The sequence below is a fragment of the Camarhynchus parvulus genome, chromosome 1 (assembly GCF_901933205.1).
Source record: "Camarhynchus parvulus chromosome 1, STF_HiC, whole genome shotgun sequence".
NCBI classification, from domain to species: domain Eukaryota; kingdom Metazoa; phylum Chordata; class Aves; order Passeriformes; family Thraupidae; genus Camarhynchus; species Camarhynchus parvulus.
The window spans coordinates 70,984,635-71,003,756 of NC_044571.1; the positions used below are offsets into that span (position 1 = coordinate 70,984,635).

Consider the following 19,122-nt stretch of genomic DNA (forward strand, 5'->3'; position numbering starts at 1 on the left):
TATTTTAACTCTTTTTTTGGTTAGAGTACAAATAGGTGAAAGTAGTTTTTTAATCCCAGTTTTTCTATCAAAGAAAACTTCCTTAGACCTGCTTTGAAAAGTAGTTGGAAAAATTACTTTTTTACTACTCTTTGCTTCTAAACGTATTACTTTTTTATTTGTCAGAAAATACCCGCTGAAAGCCCTAGTCTGCATATGCACATGATTGCTTTGCATGGTACTCTGTTCTACCATGATGGTGACCATGCTGGTGATGTCTATACAGTAACACAAATAAATGAGGCTTTGCTTAAGTGTGGGGGCCTTTTTTAATTATTTTTCTCTTTTTTCATGGTGTGCTAGATCACTCTTTCCTGGCCTGGAGGGAAGGTTACTCTCTGATGACCTGAAGCCTGAGGTCCTTGCTGCTTTGAAAGAAGCTGCCAAAAGCCGAGGTAATGTGTCTTTTGTATTTCTTACAGAACTTTTAATGGTTCAAACAGACTAGCTCTAAACCCAAGTTTAAAGTAATGTCTCTGGAAGTTGAGTTCCCATAAATAAGACAGTCATCTAAAAAAAAACCCATTAAGATATAGATAGACTTCTTTGAATTGAAATGACACAAATGAAAATTTGTGTCATTTCAATTCAAACAAATGAACAAAAAGGCAAAGGAAGGAGGATGAAAATTTGTGATAAAATTTAGTAAAATGTATTCAAGGATGAAGAATTTTATTCAAATAGTATTCTTCCACCTAAGACAGTCTTCATTCTGTTTTATATTTAAAGTATTTGCATATGCAATAGCTGTGTCATGCTTTTAGTACTGTGGATCATCTTTTAACTCACAATTGCAGGTGATCACTTCAGTACATTTGTTTTAAACCAGGTTAAATCAGTTTAAGCATCAAGTCTCATGCATACTGTAGATCAAATAATTTCATCATGTGTTCCCTGATTCTTAATTCATGGTTTATGGTTATGTCAGTGTGGACTTACTGAAATACTCCCAGTCATGATCAAAAGACATGGTGAAGGAGTTTGTTTTATCTATAGATAAGATATGTCTATATTTAACTGTCTTCACAATTAATTTTTCTTCTGGTATCTATTCTTCTCAAAGTTTATCTGCACTTACCTTTCCACCCTTGTGTTTATCATTTGATTGATAAATTTGAAGCCTAAATCTCAGAAATATTTTAATGTAAACACAATTCACAAATCAAGCCACTTGTTAGTTCACCATATATTAATGCTATTTAAAAGTAAGTGGTTCTTCAATGTCTAGAAAATGTACTTTTCAGGAAAAGATTCTTGTATTTTTTTTTAATTACTTGATTCATCAGAATTCTTTCTTAGTCTGAAGATGTTAGAACTAGATGTGGAATATTGTTATTCACGGTCTTGATTTGTTTTTCTTTATATCCTTTATTATGATCTTCAATCATTTAGTCTCAGTTTCTTCTATGTTTTGACCTTTTTTCCCCTTCAGTCCTTTAAATCTTTCCTCTTTATTATTCTTTTGTTGAGTTCTAAAGCTCCTTCTTTCTCCATGTTTTGATCATTCCTTCATTATCAAACACAAAAGAAAAATAAGGTAATCCTGAGGCAAGATGATAAAATTTTAAACTATAGCAAAGCACAAATGAAAAAAATAAAATAATCTAGCAACTTTTTGCATAGAGTAAAACATGTAAATACTTAATATAAAATGTATTGAATATATTAAATCCATGACTTTAATTGAATATGAAGGACATCAAGTTTGAAATTATTACAAAGAAAACCCTTTTTTAAAAAGCAGAATTTTCAAAGTCCTATCAGCATATTACATGATGGATGCTGTGTCTGTTAATGCACTAGAATATGCTTAATTTTTTTTTTCTCTACTATTAATTTCCCTCTGTGCTATTTTTAAACAGGATGTAAAGTACAGGGAATGTTTGTGATCTCGTATAGAACCAAAAGGAACTACTGTTTAATAGTACCTTTTAAGGAATGGCTATATATAGGTATTAAGACAACCACAGTGAGTTAGATGGATGAAGGTTTCATGTAAGACAGCAATGTTAGTATTGAAAAATGCCCGTTCTGTGTGATGAAACCTTTAGCTGATTTTTGAAATGTACTTTCCTGGACAATTTCCTCTGAGTGAACGTCACAAAGCAGTCTAAAAGCAGGCTTAAATTAAAAAAACAGCAAAACAACCAAAACAAAATACAGTATGTGCTTCAATACACTTAAACAGAAAACACAGAGGTGACAGAAACAGAAAAATCCCTGTATGTTATTAAACCAGTCCCTTGCTGAGTTCTAGGACATTCCTTCCCTTGCAGGCTTGGGCTCAGAACTGCAATGAAGTATTTCTGCTCCTTTTAGTTACTGGAGAAATTCTGGGTCACATTTAAGTCTTGCTTTTTATTGCATTTAAGTCTCTCTTTTATTCTGGCAATTTGGATGATATTTTTCTAGGGACTTGTTCTTGGTAGTATGCCTCCCATTCATTAGAATAACATATTTTTGTAAATAAATATGGCAAATATTCTTCTAAATGTTCTCAGAATTATTAAATACTATTAGATAATCCTTTATAAGATTCAGGCGTCCTACTTTTCAATCTCCCTCCTCCTAAATTATTCTTCACACAGTGATTCTGCATAATTGTACAACTGCACTACCATAAAATTTGTATGTAACTATAGATAATAAGTATTAGATGGGGTTTTGACAGGTTTAGAAATCTTAATCTGTCAAAAATTTTATTTATATAGCTGTAGAAATTACATCAGAGAGATTTCTGCTACAATTGCAGAAATAGAAACTTTTTGTAATATTTCTTTGAGATGGGATGCAGTTGTTTTTATTGTGTTGTTCAAAAGCAAACAGATCTGACTTTTACTCTCCTAAAATGTGAACTGTATTTGTCTAGTTAGTAACTGTTTCTATACTTAGTGTCTTAATATGTAGTTCACAGGATGTTTTCTAAAAATGGATTTGATTATATTCTAGCCCAACAGCTTCTCTGGGGATTTTCAGGTATGGTTATTAATTGAAGATGTACTGGTTTGGACTGCAGCTTGATATTTGCGTGACTTTTTGGTGATTAGCTTTTCTCATTGCCCCAGCTTTCTTGTAAAAAAACTTGCTGAATAGTGCTGCCAAGACATAACAACCTAACATAATTAGAAAAAGATTTCTAAATACAGTTGAGGGGAAAATGCATATTGATGAAGAAAACATTGTGATTATGTTACATGGAAATTATCAATATCTTTGTTAGTTTATTTATATATATTTAATAATTTTACATGCAGGAAGATTTCTAGTCTTCCTAGAAACAGGAAGATTACCTGTATAGTTTTAAAACCCGTATTTTTAACTTCTCAAATTAAAACAATGGGGTTTAAGTTGAGCTTTTAAGTAGATTCTTATCTTCCATAGGCCCTTTCTGCAAGTTTTCCTCATTTTTACAGGGCTAATGTGTTTACCTGTTTTTGTGTTCAATAGAGCTATCAGTCTGTAGCTCTGTAGGCATTAAGTGAAAGAAAAAAGATTTTTTTTCTGAAGGATGTCTATAACTGCTCTCAATCTTTATTTGGACTGTTGCCTTCAAGAAGGTGGTAATGTTATCTAGATGTGTGATGAAAGATCTGAAATTCAAATAGATGTCTTGCTTTCACTTCTGTCATTATTTCTGATGCGTTGAGGTAGTGATTTTTTTTTTTTCTGTGCTGTTTCACTCCCAGAAGTTCTGTAGTTTTTAAGTATAAACTTTCCTATTGCTAATTAAGACATGAGTGTAAAGACATATTTCTTTTAGTGAGAATGTCAGTAATAAGAATAAAAACGTATAGACTGTTTCAGCACATCCTGAGCCTAATTTATTGTCAGTTTTAGTTGTAAGAGCAGCTGCACCTGAACCACTTTGCTATATCTAATAAATAATCTTTCAAATCTATTTGAACATTTCCAATTATAGACAAATAAAGGATCAGATTTTTATTTACCACTAGGCCAATAAGTTGGGTAAAGAATTAACTAAAAAAAAAGTTTGTAGTTCAATTCTAAATCTCTAGTTGCTATATATGCCTGAGAATTTGTGTTAAACTAACAAATATAATAACATACTGATAATTTTCAATTTGTTTATATTTTCATACTAATATGGAATGTATTTTCTTTTAATTAACTCCTGAAAGTAAAGGAAGCTGGTATCTGCAGTCCTGGTTAACAAACTTTTTTTTTTCTACAAAATATAGGGTACAGATTAGACTTTTTTTCCTTGTTTTCTTTTTTCTTTGTCCCCTGAAGCCATTTGCTAAGTAACTCTGCTCTGTGATTTTCACAACTCTTCCCTTTTGCTGTAATTTCAGGGAGGCCATGCACTCAGCTGCAGCTCCTGAACCCAGAAAGGTTTGCCCGGCTCATTAAAGAAATTATGAACAGCGTGTGGCCTGGGAGAGATGTGGTTGTACAGTGGTATCCAGGCTTGGAAGAAAAAAAGCACCCATCAGTTTCCTGGATGAAGATGGTCTGGAAGAATCTATATATACATTTCTCTGATGACTTGAGTGTGTTTGATGAAATGCCACTTATCCCCAAGACGCTGCTGGAGGAAAATCAGTCATCGGTGGAACTGGTTAGATTTAGGAATCCATCACCCATCATTCTCGAAGACGAATCTGACACTCAGCTCCCAGAATATTTAGCTGATATTATTCAGAAAATTGGTGGAGTTGTACTTAAGAAACTGGATATTTCTATCCAACATCCACTTATAAAAAAGTATGTGCATCCACCATTGCCAAGTGCTGTTTTACAAATAATGGAAAAAATGTCCTTACAGAAACTATGCAATCAGGTTGCGTCATTCCCACCGACATATAAAGATGCTCTTAGGGCATTCTTAGCTAGTTTAACAGATGCAAATGAAAAAGAGAAGAAAATCATTCAGGAACTGCTAATATTTAAAAAAATTGAAAAATCGTCTGATGAAAGTGTCCCTGTTTTTACTGGGCTTAAAGGTAGTAAGGTTTTACACCACACTGCCAAAATTCCTCCTAGTCTAAGGTTTTCTGTTCCAATAATTGACAGCAGTGATGAAGCAACTATTCGCTTAGCTAATTTGCTGAAAACAGAACAGCTAAAGAGCACAGACTGCTTGAAGTTTGTTATAGAAGACATAAGAAGTGATTTTTATTCATATGATGAAACAGCACAGATAATGCAATGGGTTCTTGAAAATCTGACTTTTCTGAAAAATGAGAATATAGATGTGATAGATTGGCTGACACCACTAAAGTTTATTCAGATCTCACCAGAAAAGATAATGTCAGCAAACGAACTCTTTGATCCTGAGGTAGAACTTCTGCAACATTTGTTTTATGCTGAAGAGGAAAGTTGCTTCCCCCCTGTTATTTTTACATCCTCAGATATTCTTCATTCACTGAGACAAATAGGCTTAAAAAATGAAGCCAGTCTTGACGAAAATGATATCTTGAGAGTGGCAAAAAAAATTGAAAGTTTGCATGCTGACTCTAACACCAATCATGATTTGCTGTTAAGAAAAGCTAGAACTCTCTTAACCATTTTGAACAAAAACCATATGCTGCTTCAATCATCTGAAACAAAAGCTGCAATGAAAAAGATAAAATGGATTCCTGCAAGTAAGGAAAGGCCTCCAAATTATCCAGGGTCCTTGGTTTGGAAAGGAGATCACTGTAATCTGTGTTCACCACCAGAAATGTGTGATATATCACATGCAATTTTAGTTGGTTCCTCAGTTCCTCTTGTGGAAAATGTACTGCTGGATATAGAGAAAGCACTTGGCATCCCCACCAAGCCCAGCATAAAAGCAGTCTTGAAACATTTCAAGGTGGTAGTTGATTGGCATAGTTCTAAAACCTTCAGTGATGAGGACTACTATCAATTTCAGCATATCTTGCTTGAGATTTATGGATTTATGCATGATCATCTAGAAGAAGGGAAAGAAGCTTTTAAAGCCCTGAAATTTCCCTGGGTTTGGACAGGTAAAACATTTTGTTCCCTCACACAAGCAGTTATAAAATCAGTTCCTGATCTTGATCTCCAGCCTTATCTACATTATGTTCCAAAAACTATGGCGAAGTTTCACCAGTTGTTTAAATGTTGTGGCTCAATTGAGGAGTTAACACCAGACCACGTTTCTATGGTTATTCAGAAAATATATCTGAAGAGTGAGCAGTCTCTCTCGGAACAAGAGAGTAAGCAAAGCCTTCACATTATGTTGAGCATCATAAGATGGCTGTACAGCAATCAGATCCCCGCGAGTCTGCATACACCCATGCCGCTGTACAGTGGCAAACTTCCTTATAAACTTGCAATGAAGCCAATTCACGAGTGCTGTTACTGTGACATCAAAGTTGATGACTTAAATGATCTGCTTGAGGATTCTGTTGAACCCATAATTTTGGTGCATGAAGACATACCAATGAAAACCGCTGAGTGGTTAAATGTCCCATGCCTTAGCACAAGACTGATTAATCCAGAAAATATGGGGTTTGAGCAATCTGGGCAAAGAGAGCCTCTGACTGTGAGAATTAAAAACATATTGGAAGAATACCCTTCCATTTCAGATATCTTTAAGGAGCTTCTTCAAAATGCTGATGATGCTAATGCAACGGAATGTAATTTCCTGATTGACATGAGAAGAAATATGGATATAAGAGAGAACCTTTTGGATCCAGGAATGGCAGCATGTCATGGTCCAGCTTTGTGGTCATTCAATAACTCTGAGTTTTCTGACTCTGATTTCCTAAATATAACTCGATTAGGAGAGTCTCTAAAAAGAAGTGAAGTTGACAAAGTAGGAAAATTTGGACTGGGATTCAATTCTGTTTATCATATCACTGATGTTCCTATTATTTTGAGCCGGGAATTCATGATTATGTTTGATCCAAACGTCAACCATATAAGTAAGCATATCAGAGATAAATCTAACCCTGGCATCAAAATCAACTGGAGTAAGCAGCAGAAGAGACTGCGAAAATTTCCAAATCAGTTTAAGCCATTTATAGGAGTTTTTGGTTGCCAGCTACCACTGACAGTAGAATCTCCCTATAGCTACAAAGGAACACTTTTCAGGCTGTCCTTTAGGACTCAGCAGGAAGCTAAAGTGAGTGAAGTCAGCAATGCATCCTACAATACAGCAGACATTTACTCTCTTGTGGATGAATTTAGCGTTTGCGGTCACAGACTGATAATATTTGCTCAGAGTGTAAATTCAATGGTTTTGAAATACTTGAAAATTGAAGCAGATGATCCTGGTGTGGCACAAGATGTTGTCACTATAAGAAAAAATCTGTGTTCTTCCAAAGCCTTGAGTGCACCAAATGTAAGTGTTTTAAAGGAAGCAGCTAAACTCATGAAGGTATGCAGCAGCAGTACTAAAAAGCTTCCCACTGAAACACCAAAGTCATCATGTATCCTGCAGATAGTGGTAGAGGAATTTCACCATGTGTTCAGGCGGATTGCTGATTTACAGTCTCCACTTTTCAGAGGTACCGAAGAAGATCCAGCTGCTTTCTTTGAAATGGCTAAATCAGGACATACTAAAAGATCAGGTGATGAATTGCCACAGAAAACAGTAGATTCAACAACATGGCTTATATGTTCTTGCATGGATGTTGGAGATGCTTTGAAATTTTCTTTGCATGAAAGTGGACGAAGACTAGGCCTAGTTCCCTGTGGTGGTGTAGGAGTGTTGCTGTCTGAAACCCAGGATCAAAAATGGATTGTGAAACCTAATTGCAACAACATAGGTGAAGTATTCTGCTATTTACCTCTGCGAATAAAAACAGGCTTACCTCTCCACATAAATGGCTGCTTTGCAGTTACTTCAAATCGGAAAGAGATCTGGAAAACGGACACAAAAGGAAGATGGAATACAGTATTCATGAGGCATGTTATTGTAAAAGCCTACATAGAAGCTCTTTGTGTTTTACGTGACATGGCAATCAATGGTGAGCTAGTTGACTACAGTTACTGTGCAGTGTGGCCAGATCCTGATTCAGTTCATGATGATTTTTCTGTTATTTGTCAAGGGTTTTATGAGGACATAGCTCATATGAAAAGCAAAGAAGGGATCAAAGTGTTTTCTGATGGTTCCTCTTGGGTTTCCATGAAGAATGTAAGATTTTTAGATGACTCCATACTGAAACGGCCAGACGTTGGGCCGTCAGCCTTCAAGATCTTTCTGAAGTACCTCAAAAAAACTGGTTCCAAAAATCTGTGTGCTGTAGATCTTCCATCCTGGGTAAAGACAGGATTTGAAGAAGCGGGATGCAAATACATATTATTGGAGAACACTTTCTCTGAGAAACAGTTCTTTTCTGAGGTATTTTTCCCTAACATTCAGGAGATTGATCCAGAGCTACGTGATCCTCTGATGCGTTATGTTCTCAATGAAAAACTTGAGGAGTTCTCAGGAATTCTTCGTGCTACTCCATGTATTCCCTGTTCATTGGACGGACATTCATTAGTTACACCATCAAGACTGATCCATCCTGAAGGAAGAGTTGCAAAGTTGTATGATGCTGAGGACGGAAGATTTCCTTATGGTACCACTCAGGATTATCTTAACCCTGTTATTTTGGTTAAACTTGTGCAGTTGGGAATGGCTAAAGATGATATTTTATGGGAAGATCTGATAGAACGTGCAGAGTCAGTAGCTGAAATTAACAAGACTGATCATGCTGCAGCTTGTCTCAGGAGCAGCATTATATTGAGTCTTATTGATGAAAAATTAAAATCTAGAGATCCTAGAGCTAAAGAATTTGCTGCAAAATGTCAAAACATTCCTTTCCTTCCTTTCCTTAGCAAACCAGCAGGCTTCTCACTGCACTGGAAAGGCAGTGATTTTCAGCCTGAAGCGATGTTTTCAGCAAATGATCTTTTCACTGCTGATCATCAAGATATAGTTTGCCTCATACAACCAATTCTTAATGAAAATTCGCACTCTTTTAAAGGTTGTGGTACTTTGTCACTAGCCGTCAAAGAATTTTTGGGCTTACTTAAGAAACCAGCAGTTAATTTAGTCATAAATCAGTTAGGAGAAGTTGCAAAGTCATTTGATGGAATCACGTTGTATCAAGAAAACATCACTAATGCTTGTTACAAATATCTGCATGAAGCAATGTTAGAGAATGAATCAACAAAAGCCATGATAATTGAACAGCTAAAAAACTGTAGTTTTATTTTGGTTGAGAATGTGTATGCTGATCCATCAAAAGTGTCTTTTCATTTGAATTTTGAGGCAGCACCCTATCTCTATCAATTGCCTAACAAGTACAAAAATAGTTTCCGTGAGCTGTTTGAAAGTGTGGGTGTAAGACAGGCTTTCACAGTTGAAGACTTTGCTGTAGTTCTGGAATCAATAAATCAGGAGAGAGGGACCAAACAACTAACAGAAGACAACTTTCAGCTCTGCAGGAGAATAATTAGCGAAGGAATATGGGGCCTCATTAGAGAGAAGAAGCAGGAATTTTGTGAAAAAAAGTATGGTGAGATACTGTTGCCAGATACTCGTCTTGCACTTCTGCCTGCAAAATCTTTGTGTTACAATGACTGTCCGTGGATAAAAGTTAAAGACACAACTGTTAAATATTGTCATGGCGATATTCCAAGAGAAGTTGCAGTGAAGCTTGGAGCAATACCAAAACGCCATAAAGCTTTAGAAAGATATGCATCAAATATCTGTTTTACTACCCTTGGAACAGAATTTGGCCAGAAAGAAAAATTGACTAGTAGAATTAAAAGCATTCTGAATGCCTACCCTTCAGAAAAAGAAATGCTGAAAGAGCTTCTTCAGAATGCAGATGATGCAAAAGCTACAGAGATCTGTTTTGTGTTTGATCCTAGACAGCATCCAGCCGATAGAATATTTGATGAGAAATGGGCACCACTTCAAGGACCAGCACTGTGTGTTTACAACAATCAGCCTTTTACAGAGGATGATATTCGGGGAATCCAGAATCTTGGAAAAGGTACAAAAGTAGGGAATCCCTGTAAAACTGGACAATATGGTATCGGTTTCAATTCTGTTTATCACATTACAGATTGCCCTTCTTTCCTGTCTGGCAATGATATACTTTGCATCTTTGATCCTCATGCGAGATATGCACCAGGTTCAACATCAACAAGTCCTGGCCGCATGTTTAGAGATTTAGATGCAGATTTCAGAACACAGTTCTCAGATGTACTGGATCTCTACTTAGGAAATCACTTTAAACTGGACAATTGTACGATGTTTAGGTTTCCTCTTCGAAATGGAGAAATGGCGAAAGTATCAGAAATTTCATCAGTTCCGTGCTCAGATAGAATGGTCCAAAATCTTTTGGATAAGCTGCGTACAGATGGAGCAGAACTGCTAATGTTTTTGAACCATATGGAAAAAATATCTATTTGTGAGATAGAAAAAACAACAGGAGCACTGAATGTCCTGTATTCTGTACAAGGCAAAATCACAGATGGAGACAGATTGAAACGAAAGCAATTCCATGCATCTGTGATCGACAGTGTAACTAAAAAAAAGCAGCTAAGTGAAATACCTGTACAGCAGATTACTTACACAATGGATACTGAAGACTCTGAAGGAAATCTCACCACTTGGTTAATTTGTAACAGGTCAGGCTTTTCTGCCATGGAAAAGGTATCCAAAAGTGTGGTCTCAGCCCACAAGAATGAGGACATTACTCTTTTCCCTCGTGGTGGAGTAGCAGCTTGCATTACTCACAATTACAAAAAGCCCCACAGAGCATTCTGTTTCTTACCCTTATCATTAGAAACTGGATTACCTTTCCATGTGAATGGACACTTTGCTCTGGACTCTGCAAGAAGAAATCTGTGGCGTGATGATAATGGTGTTGGAGTAAGAAGTGACTGGAATAGTAGTCTAATGACAGCGCTGATAGCACCAGCCTATGTTGAACTGCTGATTCAGCTGAAGAAGAGGTATTTTCCAGGCACTGACCCTACAGTATCAGTGCTGCAAAACACACCTATTCATGCTGTGAAAGACACTTTAAAAAAGTTTTTATCCTTTTTCCCAGTTAATAGACTTGATATTCAGCCAGACTGGTATTGCTTAGTGAAAGCAGTTTACAGTTGCATTTATGAAGATTTGAAGCGTCTTTTACCTGTTATGAGAGCTCCAAATGTTGATGGTTCTGATTTGCATTCTGCTGTTATCATCACATGGGTTAACATGTCTACTGTGAACAAAGGCAGACCATTCTTTGACAATTTGCTACAAGATGAATTGCAGCATCTCAAAAATACAGAATACAATATCACAACACGGAAGACAGTGGCTGAAAATGTTTACAGACTAAAGCATTTACTCTTAGAAATTGGATTTAATTTGGTATACAACTGTGATGAGACTGCAAATCTCTACCACTGTTTGGTAGATGCAGAAATTCCTGTCACCTATGTGACACCTGCTGATGTCCGATTGTTTTTGATGACATTTTCTTTTCCAGACTCTAATTGCCACATTGGAAAGTTACCCTGTCGTCTTCAGCAGACAAATTTGAAGCTGTTCCATAGCCTCAAACTCCTGGTTGACTACTGTTTCAAAGATGCAGAAGAAAATGAAATCCAAATTGAGGGTTTGCCACTCCTCATTACTCTTGACAATGTTTTGCAAGTTTTTGATTCAAAGCGACCAAAGTTCTTGACAACATACCATGAATTGATTCCATCACGGAAGGATCTCTTTATGAACACATTGTATTTGAGATACAACAGTATTCTGCTCAGCAGTGAAGTAGCAAAAGTCTTTGATATCAGAAGTTTTGCTGAATTGTTATCATCTGTGCTGCCTAGAGAGTATAAAACTAAAAATTGTATGAAATGGAAGGAAAACTTTGCAAGTGAATCTTGGCTTAAAAGTGCTTGGCATTTTATCAGTGAGTCTCTAAATATTAAGGAAGAGCAAGAAGATATACAAGCAAAATTTGATGGCGTTACTGAAACTTTGAAGGACTGGACTTTGCTCCCAGGTGTAAAGTTTACTGTCTCAGCCAATCATCTGGTTGTGCCAGAGTGTGATGTCTTGCTGCCACTCAGCATCATGCACATAGCTGTCTTTCCAAATGCTCAGAGCGATAAAGTCTTCCATGCTTTAATGAAAACGGGCTGCATTCAGCTGGCATTGAACAAAATCTGCTCCAAAGACAGTGCTTTAGTGCCTTTGTTGTCGGGACGTACAGCAAACATAGATAATCCCTCCAGCATTCTGAAAGCCATACAATATATGGTACAGACATCAACTTTTAAGACTGAAAAGTTAGCAGAAAGTGATTTTGAGGCTCTCCTAATGTACTTCAATTGCAACTTATGTCATTTGACATCTCAGGATGACATTAAAATTTTAAAGTCTCTTCCATGTTACAAATCAATCAGTGGCCGATACATCAGCATTGCAAAATATGGGACATGCTATGTCCTCACAAAAAGCATCCCATCAGTAGAAGTAGACAGATGGACACAGTCAACTTCATCAGCTTTTCTTGAGGAGAAGGTTCATTTGAAAGATTTGTATACTATGCTTGGCTGTGTCTCTGTGGATGATCTTGAAGTGTACTTGAAACATCTTTTGCCAAAAATTGAAAGTCTGTCTTACGATGCAAAATTAGAACATTTGATCTACTTAAAGAATAGGCTAACTAGCATTGAAGAAACTTCAGAAATGAAAGAACAGCTGTTTGAAAAGCTTGAAAGCATTTTGATCATTCATGATGCAAGCAATAGGTTAAAACCTGCAAAGTACTTTTATGACAGGACTGTAAAAGTCTTTGAAGTTATGCTGCCTGAAAAATTCTTTATACCTCAAGATTTTTTTAAGAAGCTAGAGCAACTTACAAAGCCAAAAAATCAAGCGGCGTTCCTTCCATCGTGGGTAACTTTTCTGCGACATATTGGTTTGAAATTCATCATTTCACAGCAGCAGTTACTGCAGTTTGCTAAGGAAATCAGCATGCGAGCAAATACGGAAAACTGGTCTAAAGAAACACTACAGAATACTGTTGACGTTCTCCTCCATCATATATTTCAAGAAAGAGCTGACCTTTTTTCAGGTAATTTTCTGAAAGAATTGTCTTTAATTCCTTTTCTGTGCCCTGAGCGAGCTCCAGCAGAATTTGTGAGATTTCATCCTCAGTATCAAGAAGTTAATGGAACTCTTCCTCTTATACGATTCAATGGGGCACAGGTGAACCCTAAATTCAAGCAGACTGATGTGTTGCAATTGCTGTGGACATCATGTCCTATTCTTCCTGAGAAAGCAACACCTTTAAGCATCAAAGAGCAAGAGGGGAGTAGTCTTGGTGCGCAAGAACAGCTTGAGCAAGTTTTAGCCATGCTGAATGTTAATTTGGACCCTCCTCTGGACAAAGTCATCAATAACTGCAGGAACATATGCAATATAACAACTTTGGATGAGGACATGGTGAAAACTAGGGCCAAGGTCCTAAGAAGCATTTATGAGTTTCTCAGTACAGAGAAGAGGGAATTCCGCTTTCAGCTTCGAGGAGTTTCTTTTGTAATGGTGGAAGAAGGTTGGAAGCTCCTTAAGCCTGAGGAGGTGGTAATAAACCTTGAGTATGAATCTGATTTTAAACCTTATCTTTACAAACTTCCTTTAGAACTTGGTACTTTCCATCAGTTATTTAAACATTTGGGCACTGAAGACATTATTTCAACAAAGCAGTATGTTGAAGTTCTAGGTCGCATATATAAGAGCTCGGAAGGAAAGCAATTGGATCCCAATGAAATGCGCACAGTTAAGAGAGTAGTTTCAGGCCTGTTCAAAAGTCTTCAGAATGATTCTGTAAAGGTGAGGAATGACCTTGAGAATATGAGAGATTTTGCCCTTTACCTCCCCAGTCAAGATGGTAGGTTGGTAAAGTCTAGTATCTTAGTTTTTGATGATGCACCCCACTACAAAAGCAGAATCCAAGGTAATATTGGTGTGCAGATGCTTGTTGATCTCAGCCAGTGTTACTTAGGCAAAGACCATGGCTTTCACACTAAATTGATAATGTTATTCCCTCAGAAGCTGAGGCCTCGCTTACTTAGCAGTATACTTGAAGAACAGTTAGATGAGGAGTCTCCCAAAATTTGTCAGTTTGGAGCATTATGTTCTTTGCAGGGAAGGTTACAGTTACTGTTGTCTTCAGAGCAGTTCATCACAGGACTCATTAGGATTATGAAGCATGAAAATGACAATGCTTTCCTGGCTAATGAAGAAAAAGCAATAAGACTTTGCAAAGCTTTGCGAGAAGGTTTGAAAGTTTCCTGTTTCGAGAAGTTGCAAACAACATTAAGAGTTAAAGGGTTTGCTCCTATTCCTCACAGCAAAAGTGAAACATTTGCTTTCTTGAAGAGATATGGAAATGCAGTAATATTGCTTTACATACAGCATTCTGACAGCAAGGACATAAATTTCCTCTTAGCATTAGCCATGACCTTAAAATCTGCAACTGACAACCTGATTTCTGATACCTCATATTTAATTGCCATGCTGGGTTGTAACGATATTTATCGGATCAGTGAGAAGCTTGACAGCTTAGGAGTGAAGTATGACTCTTCTGAGCCATCAAAACTTGAACTACCAACACCTGGCACTCCTATACCAGCTGAAATTCACTATACACTTCTAATGGATCCAATGAATGTATTTTATCCTGGTGAATATGTTGGTTACCTTGTTGATTCTGAAGGTGGTGATATATACGGATCATATCAACCTACTTATACCTATGCAATCATTGTGCAAGAAGTAGAAAGAGAAGATGATGAAAGCCCCAGTTTTCTAGGGAAGATTTACCAGATTGATATTGGATACAGTGAATATAAAATAGTGAGCTCCCTTGACTTGTACAAATTTTCCAGACCAGAGGAAAGCTCTCAAGGCAGGGATAGCACACCTTCTACCCCAACCAGTCCTACAGAATTTCCAGCACATGGACCGAGGGCAATTCCACCTATCTTCACTGGTAGAGAGAGCCACAAAACAATGTCCTCAAAACACCACTCTCCAAAAAAGATAAAGTCAAACTCATTGCCCGAAATATTAAGAGAAGTGACATCTGTGATTGAACAGGCTTGGAAGCTTCCAGAATCTGAAAGAAAAAAGATTATTAGGAGGCTGTATCTTAAATGGCACCCAGATAAAAATGCAGAGAATCTTGATATAGCTAATGAGGTTTTCAAACATTTGCAGAATGAGATTAACAGGATGGAAAAACAGGCCTTTATGGATCAAAATATGGACAGAGCCTCAAGGAGACCATTTTCATCTTCTGCTTCTCGATTTCAGTCAGATAAATTTTCATTTCAGAGATTTTACACTTCATGGAATCAGGAAGCAACAAGCCACAAATCTGAAAGGCAACAGTATAAAGAAAAGTGTCCCTCCTCCACAGGGCCCTCTTACTCCCAGCGCTTTTTTGTCCCCCCTACGTTCAGGTCCGTTGGCAATCCTGTGGAGGCACGTCGATGGCTTAGGCAGGCCCGAGCCAACTTTTCAGCTGCACGAAACGACCTTCATAAAAATGCCAATGAATGGGTGTGCTTTAAGTGCTACCTTTCTACTAAACTAGCCTTGATTGCAGCTGACTACGCTGTGAAGGGCAAGTCAGACAAAGACATAAAACCAGCAGCCCTTGCACAAAAAATAGAGGAGTACAGTCAGCAACTTGAAGGACTTTCAAATGACGTTCAGACATTGGAGGCTTATGGAGTAGATAGCTTAAAAACTAGGTATCCTGACTTACTTCCTTTTCCACAGATTCCCAATGATAGGTTTACTTCAGAAGTTGCTATGAGAGTGATGGAATGTACTGCTTGCATCATAATAAAACTTGAAAACTTCATACAACAAAAAGTATAAGTTATTTGAAGGGGTTAGCTGGCTGTTTTATCAACAATTAGGTGTTTCAAGTGGTGGGATGCAAATGCAGTTCTGCAGATTATGGCACGTCCAAGAGGTTGCATGGTGCCAAGCAGTTTAGAGGTGTCGTGCACAAAGGTGGATTGTACCGAGGTACCTAGAACTGAAATTTACTTAAATGGGATTTTTTTTCTTAACTGAGCCTGCTGTTAAGCAAACTGTAAAACCTGAATATTTTTTAGAATTTGCGAGGAAATTGAGCTGCAAAAATTAGATGTATGCACAACATTGTGATTAATTGGCATATTATTGAACTGCACTTTATATAACCAAAGCTTAGCTTTCTGTTAGACAAAGCCTGTAATTATAACTCCTTATTAGATTTATTTCATTTAATGTAATGTTTCTGAAAGGGTAATGTCAGTTTTCAATGTACTAATCTTAAGACTGGACATACAATGAAATGGGAAATGGGGTGGAAGTTAAAATAACGTTGGAGATATTGCTCCAAAGCATATCTGTATTCTTTTGCGTTCTGCGGACATTCATGTCACTCATAGTAATACTCTTATCAGCTGGATCTGATTACAAATTTGCTGCAGCATCACACTGTAAACATTTAAAGGATAGTGTAGTACATGTAAATTGGTACAGGTATTTTAATGCTGAATAATGATACTTGATTTAACATGCCACGTCATGTCATGCATTGATTGCATTTACTTTATTATAAAATAATTAAGTATTTAATTTACTTTTTTTAGAGCCTGTCATCTTTTGTTTAATGAAAAAGCATGTGGATGATATAAAATCTGTGAACATTATTATATGATGTTTTATGGTTTTTTTTTTTGGAACACCAAAACTCAGTTTTCAGATGCCTAAATGCTTGAGTTCCTTTTTTTCCCCTGCGTATGTGCCTTTGTGTGTGTACATATATATATTTTTTTTCCACAAACATTGGTAATAGTACAATTCAGTAACTCATTTTTGGTGTACACAGAACACTGTTTTTTGTTACATGTTTAAAGGTGCTGCAATGTAATGCTAGTTTTATGCTAGTTTTATTTGGTTATTCACTACAGCCCTTGAGAAATCTGATTATTAGTTCACAGTCTTTCTTTTATAGTTTGTGATACTTTTGGAAATGTCGTGCAGTATGTTCAACATAAGCTTTTTGTAAAAAAAAATTAAAAAATAAAAAATGGAAGGATAATGCTAAATGAAAGGATTTTTTTTTTGCTGGATCAGCCACATTAAACATAAATGTCAAACCTTTTCCAGTGGCAGGCTATTACACTTGTCTACCTGACAGCACAGTGAAACTGCAATTTAACTGACAGAATACAAAGGAAAATAAACAACAGCAAGCTTGCTGATACAGCTGATATAGCTGTGATAGTGTTGTAATACAAAACCAAAAAAATCACAATGAGGTCTCCCTCAGTTTTGAGTAAATTATAAAGGCCTTGTTCTTGAAGAAATGTGACAGTTGGAAAATGATACTGCTTCTGATTGTGGAGCCCTATTATTATTATTATTTCTGCTATTAAATTAAGTGCCATAAATTTAATAAAGAAAAATGCAAACATGTATTTCAGTCTGGTGTGTTTTGGTTTTATAATGTAAGCTAACTTTACCTATTATTTGAAGCTTTTATCTAGGTAAATATACAATCTTTTTTTGATTAATTCTAAATAATTGTACAAATATTAAAATATTATTGAAAAGGAAACTTGCCTTTTATTTTCAATGACAAATGTTTGCAGTTTTCTCAAACAAATTGTACATTTTGCTGGGTTTTTTTGCAATAAATAGCATGTAAGTAAAACACAAATCCTAGTGTGCCATGAAATAAATCAGTTTAGTTAATTCCCTATGTTTTTAAAATAGATTCCTTTGTGGTTCTTGCTTTGTGCATTAAGTCAGATGAATAGTCTTCAGGGTAAGCAAAATACTTGAAAAGGAAACAGTTCTCATGCTTTTCATTCTAAATGGAGCTAAAACATAAGGTCTCATAGAAGCATGCAAATGTGTGCCAGGAGCACCATGAACACTTCCCTGTTTTTACATGAGCTCTTGAGGAAGAAAATCTAAGTGTATAACTGTGTTTTATAAGCAACTTATGTTACCTTACCAGTATTATTATTATGAACTGTTAAAATGGCTGTGCAGAATCACTAAACTATTCTAACTTTAATTTTGTTTAGTTTGTATATTCTGTTGAGTGCTGACACTGAGAAAGAAAATGGTCCCAGTTCTTAAGAAGCTAATGGTCTGAAACAATTTTAAACTCTGAGCCAAGTTGAGAAATAAAACTGGAATGACACAGAAAAGCTAATTAATTCTGTTATTCCTGAATTGAAGCTAACAATAAAATATTTAAATATAAAATAAAAAAAAAATTACAGATGGCTGCAGAGGGACAGTCAAGACAGGTGTCTCAGTTGGAAGTCTCTTAGTTTCTTATTTGCTTAACTGATTGTAACAGCTAACATAAATAAGGAGGCTTTGTGAGACCAGGAAACCATATTCTGACAGAACATGATTTTGTAAGTGCCATTTAATTCCTGATTAAAAAGAAAGACAAATAAAATGCTTAATTGATTCTTCCTTTTGGCTCAGCTGGGAGACTTGACAACGTGTCTAAGACAGGTATGAAGGCTTAGAACAGTTAGGATGTGTGATTCTGTAATAAGGGTCTGTAGAAGTAAATGTTAGCATGTAGGTTCCACAAAAATACATTTAGCAAGTAATTCTGCACATTAAATGAGTTCTCACTGGAGAAAATATCTTTTCATTCAGGTCTATCTCCTGCCTTCCACAGGTACCAGCAGTTTATCTAGGAAAAGCAGCTTCAGTTCTTGTCTCCCAAAATTACAGTTGAGGAGTTTAACAAAAAGTCAGTGGTCTAGGAAGCTGACTCAACTATACACAGAGCAGCTCAAATATATGCAGTTGGAATAAGCCTTGATAGGCTTGTTTCTATCTTGTGCTTTAAAAGCTTTCCTCTCAAACAATGAAGTGTTACACAGCTATTCTAAAAAGCACAGGACACTTGCCTCAACAATTAGTGACAAGAAAAAATACCTTTTGTTTGTTTGTGGTTTTGTTCTGTTTTGTTTTTGTGGTTGTTTTTTGTTAAGGACATAGATTTTTGTGTAGCTGACTACCAGAAGAATAAATGGTTTATTGTGTAAAAAATGCAG

The 19,122-nt window shown here is 36.3% G+C and overlaps 1 protein-coding gene across 3 annotated transcripts in view; it reads left to right on the top strand.

Moving 5' to 3' along the window:
* SACS (sacsin molecular chaperone) overlaps positions 1–17,750 on the top strand; it is a 55,609-nt gene extending 37,859 nt beyond the window's left edge. For all 3 annotated transcript variants that reach the window (XM_030954996.1, XM_030954986.1, XM_030955005.1), the window contains 2 exons: positions 343–434; positions 4,353–17,750. In XM_030954996.1, coding sequence (XP_030810856.1) covers positions 343–434; positions 4,353–15,913 — 11,653 coding nt within the window. In that variant the 3' untranslated portion in view covers positions 15,914–17,750. The remainder of the gene's footprint in view (positions 1–342; positions 435–4,352) is intronic.
* The last annotated feature ends 1,372 nt before the right edge of the window (positions 17,751–19,122 follow it).